General features: G+C 46.8%; 1 protein-coding gene across 11 annotated transcripts in view; it reads right to left on the bottom strand.

The window, feature by feature from the left end:
- frmd4a (FERM domain containing 4A) overlaps positions 1-26,365 on the bottom strand; it is a 562,285-nt gene that overhangs the window by 313,299 nt on the left and 222,621 nt on the right. Inside the window, exon 1 of one of the 11 annotated variants that reach the window (XM_052034023.1) lies at positions 17,097-17,405. The exons of the other annotated variants lie outside the window; for them this stretch is intronic. Within the exon in view, the coding sequence (XP_051889983.1) occupies positions 17,097-17,104 (8 nt within the window). The 5' untranslated portion in view covers positions 17,105-17,405. Of the gene's footprint in view, positions 1-17,096; positions 17,406-26,365 lie in introns of those variants that run through there. 11 annotated transcript variants of the gene reach the window in all.

Here is a 26,365-nt window from a genome sequence, read left to right as displayed (position 1 = left end):
GGCAGATGGAGTTCAACCCGGAAAAGTGTGAAGTGATACACTTTGGAAGATCGAATTTGGAAGGCAGAATACAAGGTTAATGGCAGGACTCTCAGCAGTGTGGAGGAACAGAGGGATCTTGGGGTCCACGTCCATAGATCCCTCAAGGTTGCCGCTTAAGTTAATAGGGTTGTTAAGAAGGCGTATGGTGTGTTGGCCTTCATTAGTTGGGGGATTGAGTTCAAGAGCCGCGAGGTAATGTTGCAGCTCTATAGAACTCTGGTCAGACCACACTTGGAGTATTGTGTTCAGTTCTGGTCACCTCATTATAGAAAGGATGTGGAAGCTTTAGAGAGGGTGCAGAGGAGATTTACCAGGATGCTGCCTGGATTGGAGAGCATGTCTTATGAGGATAGGTTGAGCGAGCTTGGGCTTTTCTCTTTGGAGAGAAGGAGGATGAGAGGTGACCTGATAGAGTTTACAAGATGATAAGAGAATAGATCGAGTGGACAGTCAGAGACCTTCTCCCAGGGCGAAAATAGCTAACACGAGGGGGCATAATTTGAACGTGATTGCAGGCAGGTAGAGGGGGGCTGTCAGAGGTAAGTTTTTTACACAGAGAGTGGTGGGTGCGTGGAACGCACTGCCGGCTGAGGTTGTGGGGGCAGGTACATTAGGGACATTTATGAGACTCTTAGATAGACACATGAATGATGGAGAAATGGAGGGCTATGTGGGAGGGAAGGGTTAGATAGATCTTAGAGCAGAATAAAATGTTGGCGCAACATCATGGGCCGAAGGGCCTGTACTGTGCTGTAATGTTCTATGTTCTTAAAACTGGTGCTGAAGGAACACGCTGACTTCCTCCAGTACCTTTGTGTGTTGCTTAGGTGAGACATCAGCCACTGTATTTTGGGTGAAACAACTTGGCATTGGCCAACAGGATGCAGAATTGAAATGGTCAGTCTGATTGTTTGTTTCCAAACCATGTTCTTCAACTAAGATGTTGAACAGTCACTGCCTCCTCTCACAGTTGGGTGTAAAGGTGTCCAGGGCACTGTCTGAGAAGGTGAGCATGTCACCCCTCCTGGTTCACTCTGAATCAGAATCAGGTTTATTATCACTGACGTACATGATGTGAGATGTGTTGTTTTGTAGCAGCAGTACAGTGCAAAGACATAAAATTACTATGTTACCAAATAAATAGCACAGAAAAAAGGGAATAACGAGGTATTGTTCATGGGTTCAAGGACCATTCAGAAATCTGATGGCGGAGGGGAAGAAGCTGTTCCTGAATCGTTGAGTGTGGGTCTTCAGGCTCCTGTACCTCCTCCCCAATGGTAGTAACGAGGAGAGGGCATGTGCCGGGTGGTGAGGGTCCTCAGTGACAGACGCCGCCTTCCTGAGGCACCGCCTCTTGAAGATCAGAATCAGAATTATTATCACTGACAGATGACATGAGATGTGTTGTTTTGCGGCAGCAGTACAGTGCAAAGACATAACATTACTATAAATTACAAAAATAAATAAATAATGTGAAAGAGAGAATAGCGAGATAGTGTTCATGGGTTATGAACAGAAATGCGATGGCGGAGGGGAAGAAACAGTTCTGTGCACTCTCAGTAAAGCAAGCACCGCCAGCATCTATTGTCCATCCCCGACTGCCCAGTGATGGCCAGGGCACTGGTTGAGAAGATGGGCATGTAGTCCATCCTGGTTTACTGGGCAACGTTAACATTGACCAACAGAGGCTTGGGAGAAGGGGCAGCTGTAGGCCAACATCAGGGTGTCCAAGGAGGGGAACTGAGCGCAGGGAGATAGAACATAGAAAGCCTACAGCACAATACAGGCCCTTCGGCCCATAAAGCTGTGTCAAACATGTCCCTACCTTAGAAATTACTAGGCTTACCCATAGCCCTCTATTTTTCTAAGCTCCATGTATCTATCCAAGACCCTATCGTATCCGCCTCCACCACCGTTGCCGGCAGCCCATTCCACGCACTCACCACTCTCTGAGTAATAAACTTACCCCTGACATCTCCTCTGTATCTACTCCCCAGCACCTTAAACCTGTGTCCTCCTGTGGCACAGATTCAGCCCTGGGGAAAAGCCTCTGACTATCCACACGGTCAATGCCTCTCATCATCTTATACACCCCTATCAGGTCCCCCCTCATCCTCCGTCACTCCAAGGAGAAAAGGTCGAGTTCACTCAGCCTGTTTTCATAAGGCATGCTCCGCAATCCAGGCAACAACCTTGTAAATCTGTAAATGATTATGGTTGGCTGCCCCTTGGTCGCGGGGTGTGTTATCTCAGCCAGTGTGTCACACTCTTGCTGCTGCGTCAAAGTCCTGCTCCAGAGATCCGAGCACGTCCCAGCGCAGTGCTGGGGGTGTGCAGCATTGTCAGGTGGGAGTGAAATATCCCCCAGGCAGTGTGGGGCAGCCCTGAGGCCAACATTTAACCCACGCTCCTGTTGGTGGGATCTTGCTGTGCAAAGCCACACGACAACAGCAGTTCATTGGCCGGGGACCACTCTGGGATGCCCTGAGATTGTGAGTGGAGCCGTGTAAATGCAAGTCTTTCTCTTCCTTTGAGTGGGAAGGAGCAGGGTTCCATTCCGGAAAGTTCCGGTGCTTCGGTCCAGCGTGGGACGGCCATGGTGTGTGAAGGGACATCCTAAAGCTGATTGGTTCCGACCAGATGTCATGTGACATAGAACAGCACAGCACAGGAACAGGCCCTTCGGCCCACAGTGTTGTGCTGAACTAATTAAACTAATGATGCCTCATTAAACTAATCCCTTCTGCCTACACAAGGTCCACATCCCTCCATTCTCTGCACATCCATGTGCCTACCCAAGAGTAAGAGGCTCTATCATATCTGCCTCCACCACCAGCCCTGGCAGCACATTCCGGGCACCCACCACTCTCTGTGTAAAACAAAACTTTCCCCGCACATCTCCTTTGAACTTTCCGCCTCAAATGCATGCCTAGTATTAGACATTTCGACCCTTGGAAAAAATACCAGCTGTCTATCCATGCCTCTCATAATTTTATAAACTTCTATCAGGTCTCCCCTCAGCCTTCGCCGCTCCAGAGAAAACAACCCAAGTTTGTTCAACCTCTCCTTATAGCTCATACCCTCTAATCCAGGCAGCATCCTGGTGAACCTCTTCTGCACCCTCTCCAAAGCCTCCACATCCTTCCTGTAATGGGGCGAACAGAACTGAATGCAATACTCCAGATGCAGCCTAACCAGAGTTTTATAAAGCTGCAACATAACTTGTTGACTCTTGAACTCAATGCCTCGACTCAGAAAAGCAAGCATGCCATACGCCTTCTTCACCAGCCTATCAACCTGTGCAGCCACTTTCAGGGAGCTGTGTCCTTGGACCCCAAGATCCCTCTGTACATCAACGCCGTTAAGGGTCCTGCCATTAACTGTGTCCTGTCCCCTTACATTTGACGTGAAGCAGATTCGCCCACTTCCCAGAATGCAGGAGCTTAAGACGTTACAGTGGCTGGGAGAGGAATGTGGGACCCCAGCAGCCGTTGGGCTTCGAATAGCTGCGGCTGATTGGTCTGCAGCAGGGCTTCTGCGACTCGTTCTGAGCAAGCTTCGAGGATGCTCTTCACTCAAGGCGGAGTGTTACAGCAGGTAGTACTGCTGCCCCACAGCTCCAGAGACTTGGTTTCAATCCCGACCTCGGGTGCTGTCTGTGTGGAGTTTGCACACTCTCCCTGTGACCGTGTGGGTTTCCTCCGGGTGCTCCGGTTTCCTCCCACGTCCCAAAGACGTGCGGTTTGGAAGGTTAACTGGCCTGTAAATTGCCCCTGGTGTCTGGGTCAGTGATAGAGAATAAGTAATGGTGAATCAATATCAGATTAGTGTAAATGTGTTTTTAATGGTTGGTGCCGTCTTTCTGTGTTATATCTCTCTCTGACTCTGAAGATGTTTTTCCCCACACCCTCCTTGTATTTTTAGCCCACAGTGTCCCCGATCCTTGAACCATTCACCAACGAGAACCAATTTCTTCTACATATCCGTCTTGTCTAAACCTGCAATGACCATCTCCATCTTTATCAAATGTCCGCTCCACAAAATTCAGTCACCAGCTGTTTCTCAGGTAGAAAATTCCAAGGCTTCGCAACTCTCTGGAAGTAGAAATTCCTCCTCATCTCCAGTCTAAATGGGTGACAACTTGTTCTGAGACACTTCCCCCATCTCTGGACCGTTCTACAAGGGGGATCATCTGCTCGGCATCTCTCCACCCCATCCCTGCATCTACTCTCGTCCCTACCTTGAGGAAAACATTCCACAAGGAGCCTGACCACAGAGAGGGGAGAGAGTTCTGCTAATGGACCGCGATAATAAGCCCTCTGATCCGTCCCTCTGTGAGAAGTGTCTGTAGCTTCAGGAGTCCGAGATAATGGAACGATTTGGGAGCCAGCAGCGAAGAGCAAAGGGCACGCAGCAAACAGTTTCAGGTAAGGTCCACGCTTGAGGGAATAGCTTTAAGGTGAGAGGGGGACGGTTTAGAGGGGATGTGCAGGTCACAGAGTGGTGGGTGCCTGGAATGCACTGCCAGGTGTGGTGGTGGAGGCAGATACAATAGTGGTGTTCAAGAAGCATCTCAACACATGAACAGACAGGGATGGGACACGGATCATGTGCAGGCAGAAGGGATTGGTTTACTTTGGCATCACGCTCGGCACAGACATTGTGGGCCGAAGGGCCTGTTCCTGTGCTGTAGTGTTCCATGTTCTAACACAAAACACTGCTTTAGTCTGAGCCTGTCTACGGATGGCACAGCCATGCCCACAAGATCAGACAGGTTACAGTGATGAGATCAGACAGCAATCTCTGCAAACAGCAAGATTTTCCCTGTCATTGACAACTGTCCCAAGACAAATCAATCCATTCCTCTCCCAGTCAACAGAGCTGGGAGAGATCAGTGAATCAATTAAATCCATCCACTGGACCGGTTACTCTGAGCGGTAGCTGCACTCTAATCCCATTAGGACTTTGAAAGGCAGCTGTTCTCCTGCTGGCTGTTATTTTCTGCCTCCTTCCCCATCACAGTTCTCCCCCCTCCCCTCCGTGAAGACATTGACTGTGATGTGGTCTGACTCGAAGATGCCACTAGCCTGTTGTGACCTCATCAGCGTGTGTGATCAAGGACACTGGCCTGGTTTTTGCTGCAACGTCCCAGTCAGCTGGATGTTGCCGCACTACCCGTCCTTTGTGGGAGAGCTCTTCCAAGCAAACACCTTTGACCGCAAGTCCATCAGGCAGCAGTCAGTGCGGAACGTCCTACAGACACTGCGGGACAGGGACTTGATGGATATATATGTCCAAACCGTCTGGCAGAATGCCTCATCGCCAGAACTCACCAACAAGCACCAAGATCTCGCTTGGCTGGCGGTGAGAGGTGACCTCCCAGTCAGCTCCTTCCTGTACAGACGACACATCACCCCCAATGCACGCTGCCCTCGGGGCGGCTGTGGTGGGGAGGAGATGGTTACCCACCTCTTTGCGGACTGTGGATTTGCTCAGAGGGTGCGGAGACGGATGCAAGGGTCGGTGTCCCGGTTCACCCATCGCAGCTGCGTGACAGAGGACTCTCTGATCTACGGGCTGTTCCCAGGGACACACACACCGAGACAGACATCAGGTGCTGCTGGAAGGTTATCAACTCGGTGAAAGACGCCCTTTGATCTGCCCGAAACCTGTTGGTCTCCTAGCACAGCGAGATGTCCGTAAGGGAATGCTGCGGACTGGCACAGTCCCGGCTGCAGGAGTACGTGCTGAGGGACGCACTGAAGCTCAGTGCAGCCAATGCAAGGGCTCCATGGGGAAGGACCACAGTCTGGGCTCCTTCCGCTACCGCACATGGAGGGGCTGAGGTGGGTGGGGACGCCCCTCGAACAATGAAGGGGTGTATCACCCCAGGGGCCACATAAGTGGCAATGGTGCTATGGTCTTTAAAATATGTTGACACTACTGAATGTATTGACCCTGAATATAAAAGTTTTGCACTGTTTCTTCTCTTATATATGATTTTTATGATGAATACAGTTGCCGTACCAAGCCGTGATGCATCCAGATAGGATGCTTTCTGTGGGACATGATAAAAATTGGTGAGTGTCAAAGGGGACGTGCCTGAGGAAGTAGAGTCGTGGCCAAGAAAGTGAAGTGCTGATAAGCAGACAGTGTCTCTCAGCCACTGAGCTCAAACTAGAAATTTACAATCTCCATGGGACAATCTCTTCCACGATTACATGCTTGGAACTGGGAACATTATTCCTCCTCCTAGAAGATCACTATGAGAATAGCCATCACAATAGCAATTACCTAAATCTTCTCCAACACCAGCTTCACAAAAGCAGCATTTCCGTCTCTGCAAAGAGGTTGTCCAGCCTTGTCAACGCTTCCACCCTGCAAGGCAGCTTGTTGGTGACAGAAATTGAAAAGATCATTTCAAAATGCTCACTCACCAACGAAATCTCTGCAGGACACTGCACACTATAGGAAGGATGTGATAGAGCTGGAGAGGGTGCAGAAAAGATCCACTAGAATTCATAAAACTCTGGTTAGACTGCATCTGGAGTATTGCATTAAATTCTGGTCGCCCTGTTGCAGGAAGGATGTGGAGGCTTTGGAGAGGGTGCAGAAGAGGTTCACCAGGATGCTGCCTGGATCAGAGGGTATGAGCTATAAGGAGAGGTTGGACAAACTTGGGTTGTTTTCTCTGGAGCGGTGGAGGCTGAGGGGAGACCTGGTAGAAGTTTATAAGATAATGAGAGGCATAGATAGAGTAGACAGCCGGGATCTTTTCTCTGGGTTGAAATGTCTAATACTAGAGGGCATACATTTAAGGTAAGAGGGGATAAGTTCAAAGCAGATGTGTGGAGCAAGTATTTTACACACAGAGTGGTGGGTGCCTGGAATGTGCTGCCAGGGGTGGTGGTGGAGGCAGATCCGACAGAGGCATTCAAGAGGCTCTTAGATAGGCACATGGATGTGCAGAGAATGGAGGGATGTGGACATTGTGTAGGCAGAAGGGATTAGTTTAGCTTGGCATTTAATTACTAGTTTAATTAGTTCAGCACAACATCGTGAGCCAAAGGGCTTGTTCCTGTGCTGTACTGTTCTATGTTCTATGAATGCTGCCTGCACTGGAGGGCTTAAGGAGAGACTGGATGGTCTGGGATTGTTTTTCCTCAAGCGAAGGAGGCTGAGGGGTGACCTTATAGAGGTTTATAAAATCATGAGGGGCGTGGATAAGGTGGATGGTCTTTCTCCCAGGGTAGGGGAGTCTAAAACCAGAGGGCACAGGCTTAAGGTGAGAGGGGAAAGATTTAAAAGGAATTTGAGGGGCAAGTTTTTCCACACCGAACTTTCCCCTGACATTTGACTCCTCCACTTGTAGCTGCTGTGTTACGGGACGCGAGTGCCAACCACTCCATTGCCAGCTCAAGTGCTCACCCTTGACAGTGCGATGTCTTCCCATCTGTAGGAGGGGCTCCCATCTCCCAGACACCACAAAGGGTAAAGCCCCCCAAACTGGAACCCCGAGTTGGAGAGTGTTTCCCTCGACGGTGAGAGTCTAGTTAAAGGTCAAGTTTCCCGTGCGGTGATCAAAACGAGGCGCAGTTTCTGAGCTCGTGATTCTTAGCCACACGGAACTACAGTAACCTGGGGCAGGGTGCAGTGGAGGTGAACACAGGCGAGTGTGAGGTCATGTTGTTCAGCTGGAGAATCAAAAGGCAGACTGTTGCTGAAATGGAGATTGCAAACGAGTGAAGTGCAGAGAAGCTGAGGTGCTCTTGTGCGTGGATCACAGCAGGTGGTGAGGAAGGCAAGTGATATGGGATATCTTTATTAGTTACATGTACATTGAAACAGTGGCATGGTAGTGTAGCGGTTAGAGTAACGCTATTACAGCGCCAGCAACCTGGGTCCAATTCCCACCGCTGTCTGTAAGGAGTTTGTACGTTCTCCCCGTGTCTGCGTGGGTTTCCTCCGGGTGCTCCGGTTTCCTCCCACATTCCAAAGACGTACGGGTTAGGAAGTTGTGGACATGCTATGTTGGTGCCGGCAGCGTGGCGACACTTGCGGGCTGCCCCCAGAACACTCTGCGCAAAAGATGCATTTAAGATATTTATTTATTAGTCACATGTACATCGAAACACAGTGAAATGCATCTTTTGCGTAGAGTGTTCTGAAGGCAGCCCGCAAGTGTCGCCACGCTTCTGGCGCCAACATAGCATGCCCACAACTTCCTAACCCGTACATCTTTGGAATGTGGGAGGAAACCGGAGCACCTGGAGGAAACCCACGCAGACACGGGGAGAACGTACAAACTCCTTACAGACAGCGGCCGGAATTGAACCCGGGTCACTGGCACTGTAATAGCGTTACGCTTATTGTGAAGGGTCTTGGAGTTCAGAAACAGAGAAGTTGTGTTCCAGTTATACAGGGTGTTGGTGAGGCCACACCTGGGACACAGTTTTGGTCCACTCATTTAAGAGGTCCATGGAGGCAGTCCAGAGAGATTCACGAGGCCAATTCCTGGGTTGAGAGGGTGGTCCTATCACAAACAACTGAACAAATTGGATCTGTATTCTTTGGTGTTTTGAAGAATGAGGGGTGATTTTATAGGAACATAAGGGGACATGACAGGGAAGATGTTGAGATGTTTCGTCTGAGGAGAGATCACAAACGATGGGACGTGGCCACAAGACTAGTGGGCGGTCATTTGAACTGAGGAATGTGGGAACCTTCTCATAGGAGGTGGTGAATCTCTGGAGTTCTCTACCGCAGAGAGCTTTGGAGGCCTCTGGAGGCAGATAAATTTTGAAAAATTGAGGGCTGTGGGGAACTGGCACAGGAGAAGAGATGAGACCTGGGACAGATCAGCCAAGATCGTTACTACATGGTGGACAGGTTTGAGGGGCCGAGTGGCCTATTCCTGCTATTTTCTTGTGTTCTCTGTACTAAAGTGAAGAACTCCTGTCCCACGATCTCCTCTGTACACCGAAGCAAGTGTCTGCATCGATGCACCATAGAAAGCATCCTATCTGGATGCATCACGGCTTGGTACGGCAACTGCTCTGCCCAGGACCACAAGAAACTGCAGAGAGTTGTGGACACAGCCCACACGGACACCAGCCTCCCCTCCTTGGACTCTGTCTTTACCTCTCGCTGCCTTGGTGAAGCAGCCAGCATAATCAAAGACCCCACCCACCCAGGACATTCTCTCTTCTCCCCTCTCCCAGCAGGTAGCAGATACAGGAGCCTGAGGGCACGTACCACCAGGCTCAAGGACAGCTTCTACATCATTGAGGACCGTGCACTTTGAGTACTGAAACCATATTCACACACAAAGGAGCACCCACACCATGCACAATTATTTCATTACATTCCATTACTAATACAAGCATGCAATTAATTCATGTCGACCTGGGAACACAGCAGTCTAGTCTAAGCTTGAAATGCCTGTAACTCTAAATTGTGCAGCACACATTAAGCTGTGCAACTTGATTACTAACCAATATGACTCCAAATTACAAACAAATGCTTTTAGCAAAATAAAAATGTCCCCTTCAATCTTTACAAATGTGCAGCTCATCTGATTTTTATTGCGAAAGGTGTTATTGCTTCATCTGAGAGAATAAATAATGTGAAAGCAAGCTCTTTCTGTTGTGCCAGAGCGCATAGGTAACAACACACAAGATAGATGGTGTCAGGTTACAGGAAAGGACCTGTCAGTGGCGATTAACCAAACCACCGCTCCTTCCGAAAAGCTCCACTGAACTTTACATTGAAAGCCTACATCCATGCTGCTGATCTAATCTGCCTCCCCCGTGCTCGTCAGGAAGGGACGAATAAGGAATTCGTATCCCACAGCATCCATGTCGCGGGAATGATTAAACAAGATCATTTCAGGGCAATGGCCACAGAGCTTTTGCTCGCTTCGTGAGCTTAACATCTGGTCTTCAATGTAAGTGGAGCTCTGACTCTCGTCTCCTTCATGATGAATCAATAAATCATAAGAGACACAAATTCACCTCTCATTGACCTGCAGCACTGAGAGTGTGGCTGCTGACATTCTGAAGCACCTACTCTCACATTCTGACTGCAGTGCCACAGGACAGTGAGTGAAGACGGTACACGAAGCTCTCTAGTAAGATCTGCTTCCTGTCTCTGGAAAGATGTATTGGCGTTGGAGAGGGTCCAGAGGAGGTTTACGAGAATGACCCCGGGTATGAAAGGGTTAACGTATGAGGAGCGTTTGATGTCTCTGGGCCTGTACTCGATGGAGTTCAGAAGGATGAGGGGGGGTCTCATTGAAACCTACCGGATACTGAAAGGCCTGGATAGAGCGGATGTGGAGAGGATGTTTCCATCAGTGGGAGAGTCCAGGATCCGAGGGGCCAGCCTCAGAATAAAGAGACGTCCCTTTAGAACTGAGATGAGGAGGAAATTTCTTCAGCCAGAGGGCAGTGAATCTGTGGAATTTGTTGCCACAGATGGCTGTGGAGGCCAAGTCATTGGGTGTATTTAAGGCAGAGATTGATAGGTTCTTGATTGGTGAGGGGGTTAAGGGTTATAGAGAGAAGGTGGGAAAATGGGGTTGAAAAGAAAGTCATCAGCCATGACTGAATGGCGGAGCAGACTCGATGGGTTGAAATTCTGCTCCTATATCTTATGGTCTTGCTTATCCTTGCAAGCAGTAAATGTTGTCTTATCTTTCACTAACCTTGCTGAATGCAACAGTTTTTGTGTAGCTAATCCTATCTACCAGTTCAAAAGTTCTCTCTGCAAGTTTCTTTGGATATTACCTGCACAAGTGTCAGAAAGTGTCCAAGTTCCCAGTTAGCTTTGCTTAAGATAACATGCGACTGTAAAGTTGATTCTTACTAAAAATCTAATCAGTCCAATGATCTGTAATCTCCAGAGGCTCATTTTGGAAGAGTTTGGTATCAAACCCTGTGTCTTTGCTTTGTTAAAGAGTAAGCATTTCAGGAAAAAAAGTGTAACTAATAGTGGGCAGTTGATGCTTTGCAATTAAATGGGTCATAGTTCAGGATGCAACAAAAATACCTGCATTACTATAGCACCCTTTACAGAAGATGTGGCAAAGTGCCCCACAGATTCTGAATTATGAGTCCTGATGCAGGGTTTCAACCTGGAACACTTGCCTCTACAGATGCTGCTCGACTCCCTGAGTTCCTCGAGCAGTTTGTTTTTCACTCCAGACCCCAGCACAGAAGTCTCTGTGGGCACATCCCTCCCCACCATCGTGAGTATCTACAGGAGGCGCTGCTCCAAGAAGGCAACATCCATCATCAAAGATCCCCACCATCCGGGCCATGCCATCTTCTCACAGCTGCCATCGGGCAGGAGGTACAGAAGCCTGAAGTCCCACACCACCAGGTTCAGGAACAGCTACTTCCCTTCAACCATTCGGTTCTTGAACCAACCGGCACAACCCTAATCACTACCTCAGTACAGCAACACTGGGACCACTTTGCATTATAATGGACTTTGTTGTTTTGTTCTAATTGTGTTCTTTCTTGTTGAAATTGTGTATAATTCATGTTTTCCTTGTGAATGCTGCTTATCTGATGCTCTGTGCCTGTGATGCTGCTGCAAGGAAGTTTTTCATTGCACCTGTGCACACATGGACTTGTGCATCTGACAATAAATTTCACTTTGACTTTTTCGTCTACCTGAATTTGTCACTGTACAAAATGCAATGACCAATTTGCGCACAGCAAGCTCCCACAAACAACAAGGTGATGATGGCCAGATCAGCTGGTTGAAGTGATGTTGGTTGAAGCAAACATTCCTTCATGACTGCAGCCAGGAGTTGGTAATTGGAAGACCCACAAACGAAGCAAACACTTGCATTTAGCATCTTAATATTACTCTTATACAGACATCCTTTTGGTTACAAGAACACCAAATAAAACTGCAGATGCTGGAACATGCAACAGTAATAGAAATGCTGGAAGAACTCAGCCAGTCAGGCAGCGTTTGTGGAGAGAGAAACCAGTCAAGGTTTGGAGTCAGTGACCCTTCCTGAGGACACAAGAGGGTAGCCGACCCTTAGGGATGTACCTGCCAGGTTCTCGATCCGTCCAGAACGCTGTACATTTCCATTATTGTGACTGTAACTACACCTTCAAAGGTACTTCATTGACTGGAAAGACTTTGGGACATCCTGAAAGGGATGAGAAAGGTGTTGCAGAAAAGTCAGCCTTTTACTTTCTGCACATTGACAGTAAATGACAATTTAATTCCTGCCTTCATCACTGTGACAACACACAATCTGCTGGAGGAACCCAGTGGGTCAAGCAGCATCCGTGGGGGAAGGAACTGGCGACGTTACGGGTCGAAACCCCTGCATCACTCTGCGTCCTGAAGCAGGGTTTCGACCCGAATCATCAACAATACTTCTCCCCCCACAGATGCTGCTCAACCCGCTGAGTTCCTCCAGCAGATTGTGTGTTGCTCTAGATTCCAGCATCTGTAGTCTCTGTGTCTCAACCATAGTGACCGTGGTTCAAACATGTCTACAGATAAATCTGTTCCTGTGAATTAGGAACAGGAGAAGGCCACTCTGCCCTTCAATCCAGCCCCGCATTTAATTAGATCACGACAGATCTGACTGTAACTTCAATTCCACAGTCCCCCTACCCCGGTAACCTCTCACCCTCTCACTTATCAAAAATCTAACCACCTCTACCTCAGTATTCAGAGTCTGCTTCCACTGCCCTTTGAGGAAGAGAGTTTTTAAGAGTAAGAATTTTGCCTCATCTCTTTCTTTAACAGTGACCCCCAGTTCTAGACCCCTCCACGAGACATCCTCTCCACATCGACGCTCTGGAAACCCTTCTTGATCTAACATGCATTTCTTGAACCAACCGGCACAACCCTGGGGCAGGGACTGTAGTGTAGTGGTTAGCGTAACGCTAGTACAGCACCAGAGACCCAGGTTCAATTCTGGCCGCTGTCTGTAAGGAGTTTGTATGCTCTCCCCGTGTTTGCGTGGGTTTCCTCCGGGTGCTTCGGTTTCCTCCCACATTCCAAAGATGTACGGGTCAGGAAGTTGTGGACATGCTATGTTGGCGCTGGAAGCGTGGCGACACTTGTGGGCTGCCCCCAGAACACTCAACGCAAAAAGATGTATTTCACTGTGTGTTTCAATGTACATGTGACTAATAAAGATATCTATCTATCTATCTATCTATCTATCTATCTATCTATCTAATCACTGTAGTTTAGCAACACTATGACCACTTTGATCACTTTGCACTTAAATGGACTTTGTTGTTTTAGTTCTAATTGTGTTCTTTCTTGTAAAAATTGTGTAAAATTTATGTTTTTCTTGTGAATGCTGCTTATCTGATGCTCTGTGCCTGTGATGCTGCTGCAAGTAAGTTTTTCATTGCACCCGTGCACTCATGGACTTGAGCATAAACTCGACTTTGACTTTTCAACCGTCCCCTCTTACTCTTCCGGACTCCAGCAGATACAAGCCCAGCCTGTCCAAGCTCTCCTCAAAAGGCAACCTGTCCCATTCCATTGTACTTGAAAAGCAAAAAACTGCAGATATTAGAAAGCTGAAATAAAAACAGAAAATTCCAGAAACGCTGTGGAAAGAGAAACAGAGTTAATGTTCCAAGTCAAAGACCTTTTGCCAGAACTGTGAAACTGAGAGAAACAAGTTAATTTTCAGCTCAAAGTCAAAGTCGAGTTTATTGTCAGATGCACAAGTCCATGTGTGCACAGGTGCAATGAAAAACTTACCTGCAGCAGCATCACAGGCACAGAGCATCAGATAAGCAGCATTCACAAGAAAAACATAAATTGAGCATAAAGTTTTTAAAAGAAAGAACACAACTAGAACAAAAAAGAGTCCATTGTAATGCATAGTGGTCAAAGTGGTCCCAGTGTTGCTATACTGAGGTAGTGATTAGGGTTGTGCCGGTTGGTCCAAGAACCGAATGGTTGAAGGGAAGTAGCTGTTCCTGAACCTGGTGGTGTGGGACTTCAGGCTTCTGTACCTCCTGCCCGATGGGAGCTGTGAGAAGGTGGCATGGCCCGGATGGTGGGGATCTTTGATGACGGATGCTGCAGAGAGCAGTGGGGGAGAGATGGACAGGAGAAGGGGGATTGAAGCCAACATTTATGAGATTGTCTGGTTAATGGATTAAAGAGGATGGTTACAGAGTGAGAATACAAAGCTGTGAAATACGGGTCAGAGGTGTCACTGAGAGCTGAAACCAAAAAAAAAGTGCTGTAAATGCCCAGAGTCGGTGGAGAGAGAGTAAACTGTGTTCAACTTACAGATGGATAACTCCACAGCAGAACTGACCAGCTCTGATGCAAGAACAGGAGAGTTCTGAAATGTTTGAACTGCCTATTCCACTAGTTTGATCAAACATATTCAGATTTCTAAGCAAGGTTTCAGATCAACATTATTGCTGATTGTAGAAAGTTTCTTTTTCGAATATAAGCAGAAATGGAATGCTACGTTTGTGGGAGAAACAGATCTCTATAATTTTATGTGGTTTTGCGTGGTGTTAGCAAACATCAAGATACATACAATGCACTGGAGGATTATCAATGTTAGTCCATAAGACCATAAGATAAGACATAGGAGCAGAATTAGGCCATTCAGCCCATTCAGTCCCCCATTCAATCATGGCTGATACTTTTTAACCCCATTCTGCTGCCTTCTCCCCATAACCCTTAACCCCCTTATCGATCAAGAACCTGTCAATCTCTGCCCTAAATACACCCAATAACAGCCTCCACAGCCCTCTGTGGCAACAAATTCCACAGATTCACCACCCTCCGGCTGAAGAAATTCCTCCTCATCTCAGTTTTAAAGGGACATCCCTTTATTCCGAGGCTGTGCCCTCAGATCCTAGACTCTCCCACTGATAAAAACATCCTCTCCACATCCGCTCTATCCAGGCCTTTCAGTATCCGGTAGGTTTCAATGAGATCCCCGCCTCATCCTTCTGAACTCCATTGAGTACAGACCCAGGGACATCAAAGGCTCATTCATTGTGTGGGACGGTTCAATGACACAGATGCTGAAAGATAAATAATATTCAACCAAATGAGGCAAGTCTGGAAAACACACTGAAGGGAGACTACCTGCCAATAAACCTACAGCTTTATGTGGTTTTGGCAAACACAGCAAGGAATTTACATAAATTAACAAACCTTCAGATTAGACTATACACTCACTCACTTTCATTCCACATTCATTTCAATAAAATGCATACTGTTTTTTAGATAAGAACTGACACTGCCTCATCATTTCTGACTGTTATGGTTTCACTGTGATGTCTTATCTACAACTGGTGGGGAATAATTTATCATTTAAATTCTACAATGGGGCATCTCTTTAATACAAGCAGCGGCTGATGGCTCCATCAGCGACACCGCCAGTTTATAAATACTGCATGCACACAGCGAAGAATAAGAACATTTAAAATGTACCATAAAGGTCTTCATTGGTGGGCGTCAAAGTCAAAAGGTTCCAAAACCACTTGAGTAAAGAGGTTGCCATGAAGACAGCTCCCTCCTTCCTCCATGTAACATGAACCAGGAATACTGAGCGAGATTTATTATAAAGGGTAAACCCATGGCTTAAAGTGTTAAATACAACAGAAAATCTATTACTCTCAAACTGGGAACAATGCATTATTCATCTTGCCCGTTGAAAGGCAGCTGTCATTTCCATTTTGGTTAATGAATGATTCTTTCCTACCACTAACCTCCATTACCAAATGTCAGGCCAGTAGAAAGCAAGGGTTAACCCCTGATTTAAGCAAATTAATTGTGACTGTATTTCTCCAAATGAGTATACTGACCCCACAGTCTAACTGCATAATGTAAGCGGTGGGGCACACCCACACCCTCCCACTGGCACCAGTCGTTTGGCTGCACTGGGGTTCTATATATGTGAACAACTGGTATCCAACTTGCAGTTTCATTTGATGCCTTAACGGGTATCAACATGCTCATCACTGGGCTTCCTCCTGAAGGAGCAATGCTCTGCTGTGCAGGAGCATGACGGAAGTATTTACCCTGCAAGCAGCCCCATTCTCGTGGGAGCCTGCTTGTCCTTGAGTCAACGGGTGGGGTGGGTTCAAATCCCACCCTGGGGGCCTGAGTATGACACTCGAGGCAGTACTGCACTCGCTCTGTGATGCGAAGCCTTGCCTGCTCTTGTCAGGTGGGTGTGCAGGATCTGAAGGCAGGGGACCCCTTCCCGGTGTCCTGGCCAACGTTCAGCTGACGACCCACGGACCTGTCACCATCACACCGCTGTTTGTGGGATCTTGCTCTGCACCAACTGGCTTTTTACATTGGAAGTGACGGCACCTCAAAAGTGCTTACTGACGGGATGTAGCAGGAGCTTCTCTTTTACGTCAGTAAATCTATAGTTGAAATAATCCCCTTTAATTCTGCGGTGACACTTAGCAATGCCTGCAGACTGCGCAGTCCCCACTTCTCCACCTTCTCCCCAGTGCCACAGAATGCCGAGCGGGAAATTACGACGGGATCTATTTTCCTGTTGGTGATACCATGAAGGCAAAAATAATTCAACGAGAAACGAGCGCATGCTTCAAGAAGGGTGAAGGTTCATGGATAGCCAAGGTTTAGTGGGGGAATCTGGGCCAAAATGGGACTAGCTGAGGAAGGCATCTTGGTAGGCATGGATGAATTGGGCCGAAGGGTCTGTTCCGGTGCTGTATAACTGTTGTAAGCCCAGTGGGTAGGAGTTAGGAGCATCTCCCCAGGTACTGAGAGACTCACTGCTACATTGGCTGAAGAACCAAAACGCTTCATAATTTTTCTAGTATTTCCCCTGCAAATTAATTACAAGTTTGCAAGCGAATCCCACATCAGCAAGAATTCACAACGGCCTTTTGCAGTGCATTATATTTGATAATCTGCATCTACACTTAACCACTTCAGAAGGTAATCCTTGTGGACACAGTACCTGAGAACTGCTAGCTCTGAGTCTAGTTTTTATACATTACGACGATTTGCCAGTTAAAAATGTACCCAGTACTTACAAACACATCCATCAGGAGGTGCTCCATCTTAACTTCCAAGTCTTCCAGTTTTGCAGCCAGAGTCATTGTGATCATCCAACAGATTTCAGATTTCCCTCGTCCTGTCCGGCTCCTAGCGAGTTACTTCACAACCAGAGCTCATCCAAAACTACAGCTCCATTCCTTTCTCAGCTTTCCAAACTCGACAGGGAAGTGTATCCTCCAGCTCGTTCTCAGAAAAACTACCGAGACATCCTGCGCAGAGCGCTTTGTCTAACGCTGGGAAGGAAGACCCCGGCGATGTAAGCGAAGGAACAGAATAAGAGCGATATTTACAGGCACAGCTACTTCCAAAATCTGCACTCCTTACAGTTCCCCGCTGACCTTTTATGGATGACTATCCACACTGAAGTGCTTTGTACGGGGTACAGCCAGCTTGCTGGAACTGCCTCCCAGGACTATAAGTCCTTGAGTATTTGCACGGACAGTCTATCAATGGCTTATTGTGCCAATTGTCAAGATCCCCTCTATTAGTATGAGGGTAAGAAAGGGCACCAGCTCATACAGCACAAGAAAATGCCATGAATATAGCCAAGTGTACTGGCCAAATATACTATAAGAGGGGGTCTATACCACTGCAGAGGAACTTTAGAAGAGCATTATGTTCTGTTGGAAGATATTCTGCCACAGCACACAGTGAATCGAGTGTCACGCATGAAGAAATCGATGTGTAGAATGTTAATGGCTGGAGCAAATCTCACTCACCAGTGCCACCTGATGCCAGGACGAAGGAACAAACTGATCTCAGCGCTGCTTATCCAGCAAGGTCGGACGCACAGCAAAGCTGTCAATCATTCACGGCACACAGAGAAAGGGAAGAAAATGACATCCCTGTGGCACAGATTCACATCTGGCCTCTGGGAACAGGGAATACAGCTGTTTGGTTTTTTAAATCCAGACCTGGACTGGATGAAAGTTCACAATGTCTTGAGTTCAATATTGTGACCAATAAAGTAACGTTTGCCATGAAGGGAGGATTTGCCTTTCTGAAGCACCTTCCATAGCCCCACGATGTCCCAATGTGTTTACACCCACTTTTGAAATGTGGTTGATGTTGTACTGTGGGAAATGTGGATGAAACGAGTAATAAATGCCATCAAGAGAGAGCCCACCCAAGAAAGACCAGCGCCAATACGGCCAAGAAAGCTCACCAGCGCCGCTACTTCCTCAGGAGTTTAAAGAGATCTGGCATGTCCCCTTTGACCCACACCAGTTTTTATCGATGCACCATAGAAAGCATCCTATCCGGATGTATCACGGCTTGGTACGGCAACTGCTGTGCCTGAGACCGCAAGAAACTGCAGAGAGTTGTGGACACGGCCCAGCACATCACGGAAACCAGCCTCCCCTCCATGGACTCTGTCTATACCTCTCGCTGCCTTGGTAAACCTCAATGCACTGTTGTAATGAAATGATCTGTATGGATGGCATGCAAAACAAAATTTTTCACTGTACTTCAGTACATCTGAGAATAATAAACCAATTTACCAAGTTACCTTGACATTTGACGGCCAAGTTCCCCACTGTCAACGACCTGGGGGTCACCACTGATCAGAATCTCAACTGAACCAAGCATATAAATACCATGGCTACCAGAGCAAATCAGAGGCTGGGTATCCCGACATCCCAAAGCCATTCCTGCCATCTACCAGGCAGCAGTCGGGAGTGTGATGGAATACTCTCCATTTGCCTGGATGAGTGCAGCTTCAACAACTTTCTAGAAAAGCAAAACCATCCCAGACAAAGCTGCCTCTTGACTGGCACCCAATCCATCACTGGCATATCCACGTTGACCCTCACCAATTTTTACAGATGCACAACTGAAGATATCCTATCTGGACACATCACGGCTTGGCACGGCAACTGCTCTGCCTAAGACCGCAAGAAATTGCAGGGAATTGTGGACACAGCTCAGTCCATCACAGAAGCCAGCCTCCCCTCCATGGACTCTGTCTACATTTCCTGCTGCCTCGGTAAAGCAGCCAACATAATCAAAGAACCTACTCACCCCGGACGTTCTCACTTCTGATCCCTCCCATCAGGCAGAAGATACAAAAGCCTGAAAGCACATACCACCAGGTTCAAGGACAGCTTCTATCCCGCTGTTATAAGACTCTTGAACAGACCTCTTGTACGATAAAGATGAACTCCTGATCTCTCAATCTATCTCGGTACGATCTTGCACCTTATTGTCTGCCTGCACTGCACTTTCTCTGTCACTGTGACACTTTATTCTGCATTCTGTTATTGTTTTCCCTTGTACTACCTAATGTACTGATGTTTTGAAATCATCTGTACGGACGGCATGCAAAACAAAGTTTTTCACTGGACCTTGGTACAAGTGACAATGATAAAACAACAAGAATAACATTCACACCATCCACCATCAGCACACGGCACTTACAGTGTGCACCATCAACAAACCACACTGCAGTTACCCACCCAGGCTACTCTGACAGCACCTCCCAAGCCAATAATCTCTCCTACCAAGGATAAGGGCATCAGGTACTGGGCAACGCCACCACCTGAAGGTTCTCCTCAAAGTCACTCACCATCCTGGCCTGGAGATATGTCACCGTTCCCTCACTGCCACTGGAGGCTCACTCTTGGAACTCGCTCACAGACTGTGCTGTGGGAGAGCCTTCACCGGAGGGACTGCAGTGTACAAGAAGGCGCCTCACTCTGACCATTACAAGGGCAATTAGTGATGAGAAAACTATCGGCTAGTGATGCCCTCATCCTGAAAATGAATTTATAAAAGTAGCAAGCTCCCACAAACTACAGTGTGATCATGCATGGATAATCTGCTTCAGGGATGGTGACTGAAGCCAGTATTTGTACAGGAAACCAGGAGTAACAGAAACCTCCCCTGTTCAATGCCTCAGCTGATGGATGGGACTTCTGATCCCTCAGGGTTCCACAGTGTGTCAGGGTGGTCCAGGGATATCCAAACCTTCAGGCTTGGAGTAGCAATCCCAGGATGGAGAGGCGGAATTGCTGGTGACAGATGAAGCACCGTATTTATCTGACGCAAAATTCTACGGTGTAAACAAGGGCCACAGGAATACTGCGGCAATTTCGAAAGCACCTGGGCCCCTGACGGAGGGTTTGAGGAGCCTGTCTTCCTCCAGGTAGGAGACTTCTTTAACTTTCTGTTATTTATCAGACCACCCAACCTTATCGGAATACCCTTTTCCCTCTGCAACCCTCCATTCCTTCTTTGCACCCGCTTCAAACCTGCAAGATCTCACATTTTCTCTGGTTATGCTAAAAAGTCTTTGACCCGTGATGTTAACTTCATTTCTCTCTCCACGGATGCTGCTTGACTTGCTAAGTATTTCCAACGTTGCCTTTTGCTTCAGATTTTCAGCAACTGCGATGTTCTCCCTCCCATTGTACCTAAGAGCTCATCCATCTCCCTCTGTTTACAGCTCACCCAGACAGGTCAGCTGCCACCTCAGTGCCCTCTCTCAGTCAGCACCACAGCCACGTGTGTCAACCTGTCTCTCCTGGTCCACACCCAATCCGACACTTACTTTGTCCTCTCCACCACCAAGCCCTCTGCAACTTCTAACTTACAACTGTTCCTAGCTTTGTTGGAAGACCATTGACCTGAAATGGCGACTCTCTCTCTCTCTCTCCACAGATCCTGCCTGACCTGCTGAGCATTTCCTGCATTTAGTTTTTTAAGCTCATGAAGCAATTATGAGGAAGTTGTTGTTTCAAAACTAAACCGATGTCAAAACTTTTTGGAAAGCAGGCAGATTGAAAATCTGAGTGAAAAGCTACAGAGTGACTCCCTGCTCCCCCCATTCAAGGTTCCTGACTCTCAATAAGCTCCTGGGTTCGTTTCTCTCCCTCAAAGAAAAATTAGCCAGAGAGTCAGAGAGTTACACAGCACGGAAACTGGCCCTTCGGCCCAACTCATCCATGCCGACCAAGTTGCCTACATGAGCTCGTCCCATTGCCCATATCCCCCTAAACTTTTCCTATCCATGTACCTGTCCAAATGTCTTTTAAATGCTGTAACTGTACCCACCTCTACCACTTCCTCTGGCAGATCGTTCCACACACCCACCCCCCTCTGTGTGAAGAAGTTGCCCCTCAGGTCTCTTTTAAATCTCTCCCCTCTCACTTTAAACCTATGCCCTCTAGTTTTAGACTCTCCTACCCTGGGGGAAAAAAATCATTCATCTTATTTATGTCCCTCATGATTTTATAAACCTCTAAAAGGTCACCCCTCAGCCTCCTTCTCTCCAGGGAAATTCCCAGCCTATCCACCTCTCCTTGTAACCCAAACCCTCCAGTCTGGGTAACATCTCATCAACCTTTCTTGCAGTCTTTCCAGTTTAATGGCATCCTTCCCATACACGGCGAGCAGAACTGGAAGATTCTAGAACACATTAGTCCACAGACAGAGAGAGAACGGAATAAAAATAGACTTAAGAGTCAGACAAATTCATGTGAGCTGTCAGGGCAGGGGAGAAACATTTTTGCCGGTGTGGGAGTCCGAACATTAGAGTTCCAAGTCTGACATATCACAGAGACAGACTCTTGGGTTCAATGTGCCTTTGCCAGCCATCAACATCTATACCGTACATACCAATCCCATTAACCAGAAGTTGGCCCCATCGCCAAGTCTACCATAGATATTCAAGAGCTTACCTAAATAAACGTTGTGTGAGTACCTGCCTCCACAACCCACACAGGGAGGGTGTTCCTGCTGTCAAACATCCTCTGGGTGAAAAAAAACTCTTCCTCTAAATCTCCTGCCCCTTTCCTTAAACCCGTGTCTTCTGCTAAGCAGAGAGGATCCTCACCTATCCATCCAATCTATGCCTCTCATCATTTTGTACATGTCAATCAGGTCACCTTTCAGCCCTCTCCACTTCAAGTAGAACAGACCCAGCCTCTCCAGTCTCTCTTCACAACTGAAATTCTCCATCCCAGACAACATCCTGGTGAATCTCCTCCAGTACAATCAGATCCTTCCTATAGTGTGGCAACCAGAACTGTACGCAGTACTCCAACTGTGGCCTCACTAAATTTTTATATTAGTTCCTATCAGAATCAGAATCAGATTTATTATCACTGACCTATATGACATGAAATTTGTTGTTTTGCGGCAGCAGTACAGTGCAAACACAAAATTACCCTTTACAACACAACACACACATGTTTTTTCACTTCTGATAAAGGGTCATCATTGTTATCTCTGTTAGTTGTGGGAAATGTCGGATCTGGTTATTTTTGAATCCGCAGGTTCTTTCAGGAGTCCAAGGTTGAGTTGAAAACAACTTGGTGCTTCAAAAAGTTTTATTGGAAAGGTTTAAAACAAAGAAACAATCACAGAGCACATGCACTAGCTTTACTACAAGGAGATGAGCCGAGACAAAGATGAGCTTGGGCCGGGGGGAAGAAAACGAGAGAGCAAGATAAGCAAGAGAGAGATAGAGGCAAGAGAGAGATAGAGAGAGGCAAGAGAGAGAGAGAGGCTAGAGAGAGATATAAGCAAGAGAGAGATTAACAAAAAAATGACACCTTCTATACCTGAGATGAGGGGTACTCCTTAGGTAACAATAGTCCAATCAGAAACCTATTGGATACCTGTGGCAACATCAACCAATGAGAAAACACGTATTCACCTGATGGACGAACCAATAAGCTAGGAAGCGGTCATTCCTTGTGCAGCCACTTGAGGTGTATTAAACGCTATACACGTTAAAAAACTACTTAAAGCAGTCGAATCCAACAGAAATTAGCTTCACTTATTCCTTACACTGATTCCTGATGCTTGGGAACTATTTCAAAAAAATGACTTGAATTAATGAAGATTATATTCACACAGCTTTTAATTGGTGTTCTATCCAAACTGCATGAAGGATTTTCAAAAGTGTGCCATTAATTATTAAATTATTAATAATTAATTATTGCCAATATAATTAAAGACCCCCACCCACCCCAGACATTCTCTCTTCTCCCCCCTCCCATCGGGCAGAAGATACAAAAGCCTGAAAGCACGTACCACCAGGCTCAAGGACAGCTTCTATCCCACTGTTATAAGACTATTGAACAGTCCCCCACTACAATAAGATGGACTCTCAACATACCTACCTAGTTACGGCCTTGCACCTTATTGTCTGCCTGCACTGCACTTTCTCTGTAACTGTAACACTTTATTCTGCATTCTGTTATTGTTTTCCCTTGTACTACCTCAATACACTGATGTGATGAAATGATCTCTATGGATGGCATGCAAAACAAATTTTTCCCTGTACCTCAGTACATATGACAATAATAAACCAATTTACCAATTAACTATGATTCGAAGACTTCAACAATTTCCACACATTAATCCTAACATCAAACAAGTCTGTAAGGAGAAGTTTGAAGACACATGGGTTCTTGTTCACAACGGCCCAGTGGCGAAATGCGCTTTGGCAGCCAACAGTGGAATTTTTAAATCATCTGTGTTTGCTTCCCTCTTCAACGGATAGGCAAAATGCCCGAAACTCCCTGCCAAATTATTTGCAGATTGAGTTTGCTTCTCAGGAGGAACTGATGAAACAGAACGATTTGCTCGCACAGTAACAGGTTGGGGTGTTAGTGCGCAGGCAGTGGGGCAATCGCTCCTCTTAATGCTTGTTGATATCATTACCCAAGATTATTAGTCCCACTTGTGACCTGGACCCACGTCTTTATTCTCCTAGTCCCATTCCATTCACCTTCAACCATTCAGTCTCAGGTTACACTCGAGGGTTCTGTGAAAATATCCTGTTTCTTAAAAGGAGGTTAGGCGCTGATATTCATAGAGTCACATGGAAACAGGCCCTTTGGCCCAACTGGTCCATGCCAACCAAGATGCTCCATCCAAACGAGTCCCATTTGCTAGCGTTTGGCCCATAACCTTCTAAACCTTCCCATCCATGTGCCTGTCCAACTGTCCTTTAAATGCTGTTATTGTGCCTGCCTCAACCACTTCCTCTGGCAGCTCGTTCCACATACGTCTGCATTGTTTTCCCTTGTACTACCTCAACGCACTGATGTGATGAAATGATCTGTATGGATGGCACGCAAAACAAATTTTTCCCTGTACATCAGTACATGTGACAGTAATAATCCAATTACCATACCCATCATCCTCTGCATGAAGAAGTTGCCCCTCAGGTTCCTATTAAATCTTTCCCCTCTCACCTTAAACCTATGCCCCCTAGTTTTTGATTCCCCAACCCTGGGAAAAAGGCACCTTGTCTATGCCCCTCATGACTTAATACACATCTGTAAGGTCACCCGTCAGTCTCCTACGCTCCAAGGAATAAAGTCCCAGCAGAACTTCAGTGGCAGACCAAGCTCAATGGGTCAATTGGCTGATACTTGCTCCAGTTTGTTAGGTCTTTATGAAACAGTGGACAAAAATTCATCAGCATCTTTACTTTCTTCAGAGGTTAAGGAGGTTCGGCTTGTCACCGAACACTCTAACAAACTTCTACAGTGGTACCATTGAAAGTATCCTGACTGGTTGCATCATGGTCTGCTACGGCAATTTGAATGTGCAGGAATGTAAAAAGCTGCAGAGAGAAGTGGATTCAGCCCAGTACATCATGGACACATCCCTCCCCACCATCAGTATTATCTACAGGAGGCGCTGCCTCAAGAAGATAACATCCACCATCAAAGATCCCCACCATCCGGGCCATGCCATCTTCTCACAGCTCCCATCGGGCAGGAGGTACAGAAGCCTGAAGCCCCCACACCCCCAGGTTCAGGAACAGCTACTTCCCTTCAACCATTTGGTTCTTGAACCAACCGCAAAACGCTAATCACTACAGTTTAGCAACACTGTGACCACTTTGCACTACAATAGGCTTTTTTTTGTTCCAAATGTGTTCTTTCTTGTGAAAATTGTGTATAATTTATATTTAACATGTTTTTCTTGTGAATGCTGCTTATCTGATGCTATGTGCCTGTCATACATTATTGGTATTGGTTTATTATTGTCACTTATACCGACGTACAGTGAAAAACTTGTCTTGCATACCGATCGTACAGGTCAATTCATTACACAGTGCAGTTACATTGAGTTAGTACAGAGTGCATTGAGGTAGTACAGGTAAAAACAATAACAGTACAGAGTAAAGTGTCACAGCTACAGAGAAAGTGCAGTGCAATAAGGTGCAAGGTCACAACAAGGTTAGATCGTGAGGTCAGAGTCCATCTCATCGTATAAGGGAAGTTTTTCATTGCACCTGTGCACACATGTACTTGTGCATGTGACATTAAACTTAACTTTGACAAGGCCTTTGTGAGCACTATCAAAAGGCCTTGAGGTATTCCTGGAATGAGTCTCAGATACTACCTCTATGTACTAATGTGATGAAATGATCTGTATGGATGGCATGCAAAGCAACGTTTTTCACTGTACCTCAGTACTTGTGACAATAATGAACCAATTACCATCAGAGGCATGGTTGCTACTCATGGTCTGACCGCAGGGAAACATCTCACAATCCGGCCCAACAGACAAAAGTTGTGAGGGAAGTTAACTCTATTCTTGCTCAAGCAATGTGTTCAGTCGGCTGGTGAGCTGTGTTTCTAGTATCTCCAACCAGACTGTCCTAGGAGGAAATCTAAGAAGATAAACTCTCCAGGTTTACTGCGAGTGGCCCCCAGTGAGTATAAAAACTGGTGGTTGTGGTGGTTAGTTACTGGCCGAGCAGTCAGAGTCTGCATCAGAGATCTCGAGACATGAGTTCAGTTCCCACCAAGGCAGCTGGGGAGTTTAAATCCAAGTATATAAATAAAAATCTGGAATTTATAATGGAACCACTCTCTGTAACAATAACCATGAAGCTACTTAACAACCCAACTGGTTCATTGAAGTTCTTCAGTACTTGACTGTGACTTTGAGTAGTGTGAGCACCAGGTTTGACTGACAGGAGCATTAGCCAATCACCTCCGGCAGGTCAAAGTGTAGTCACCAATGCAGCCCTCGAAAGAACTCTTCCTTCACTTCCAATGTTGGCCAACAGTGACCTTCACAGATCTGATAAATTCTTGCCCAATATGAACTTCATGGTCCAGATGAAGGGTCTCGACCCGAAATGTCGACTGTCCATTACCCTCCACAGGTGCTGCCTGACCCGCTGAGTTCCTCCAGCAGTTTGTTTTTTACTCCAGATTCCAGCGTCTGCAGTCCTGTGTGTTTGAACTTCACAGTTAGTCAGTGCACT

This window comes from Pristis pectinata, chromosome 19, assembly GCF_009764475.1.
Source record: "Pristis pectinata isolate sPriPec2 chromosome 19, sPriPec2.1.pri, whole genome shotgun sequence".
NCBI lineage: Eukaryota > Metazoa > Chordata > Chondrichthyes > Rhinopristiformes > Pristidae > Pristis > Pristis pectinata.
Note: the sequence above shows the minus strand (reverse complement) of the source record. Positions and strands in the feature narration are given on the sequence as shown.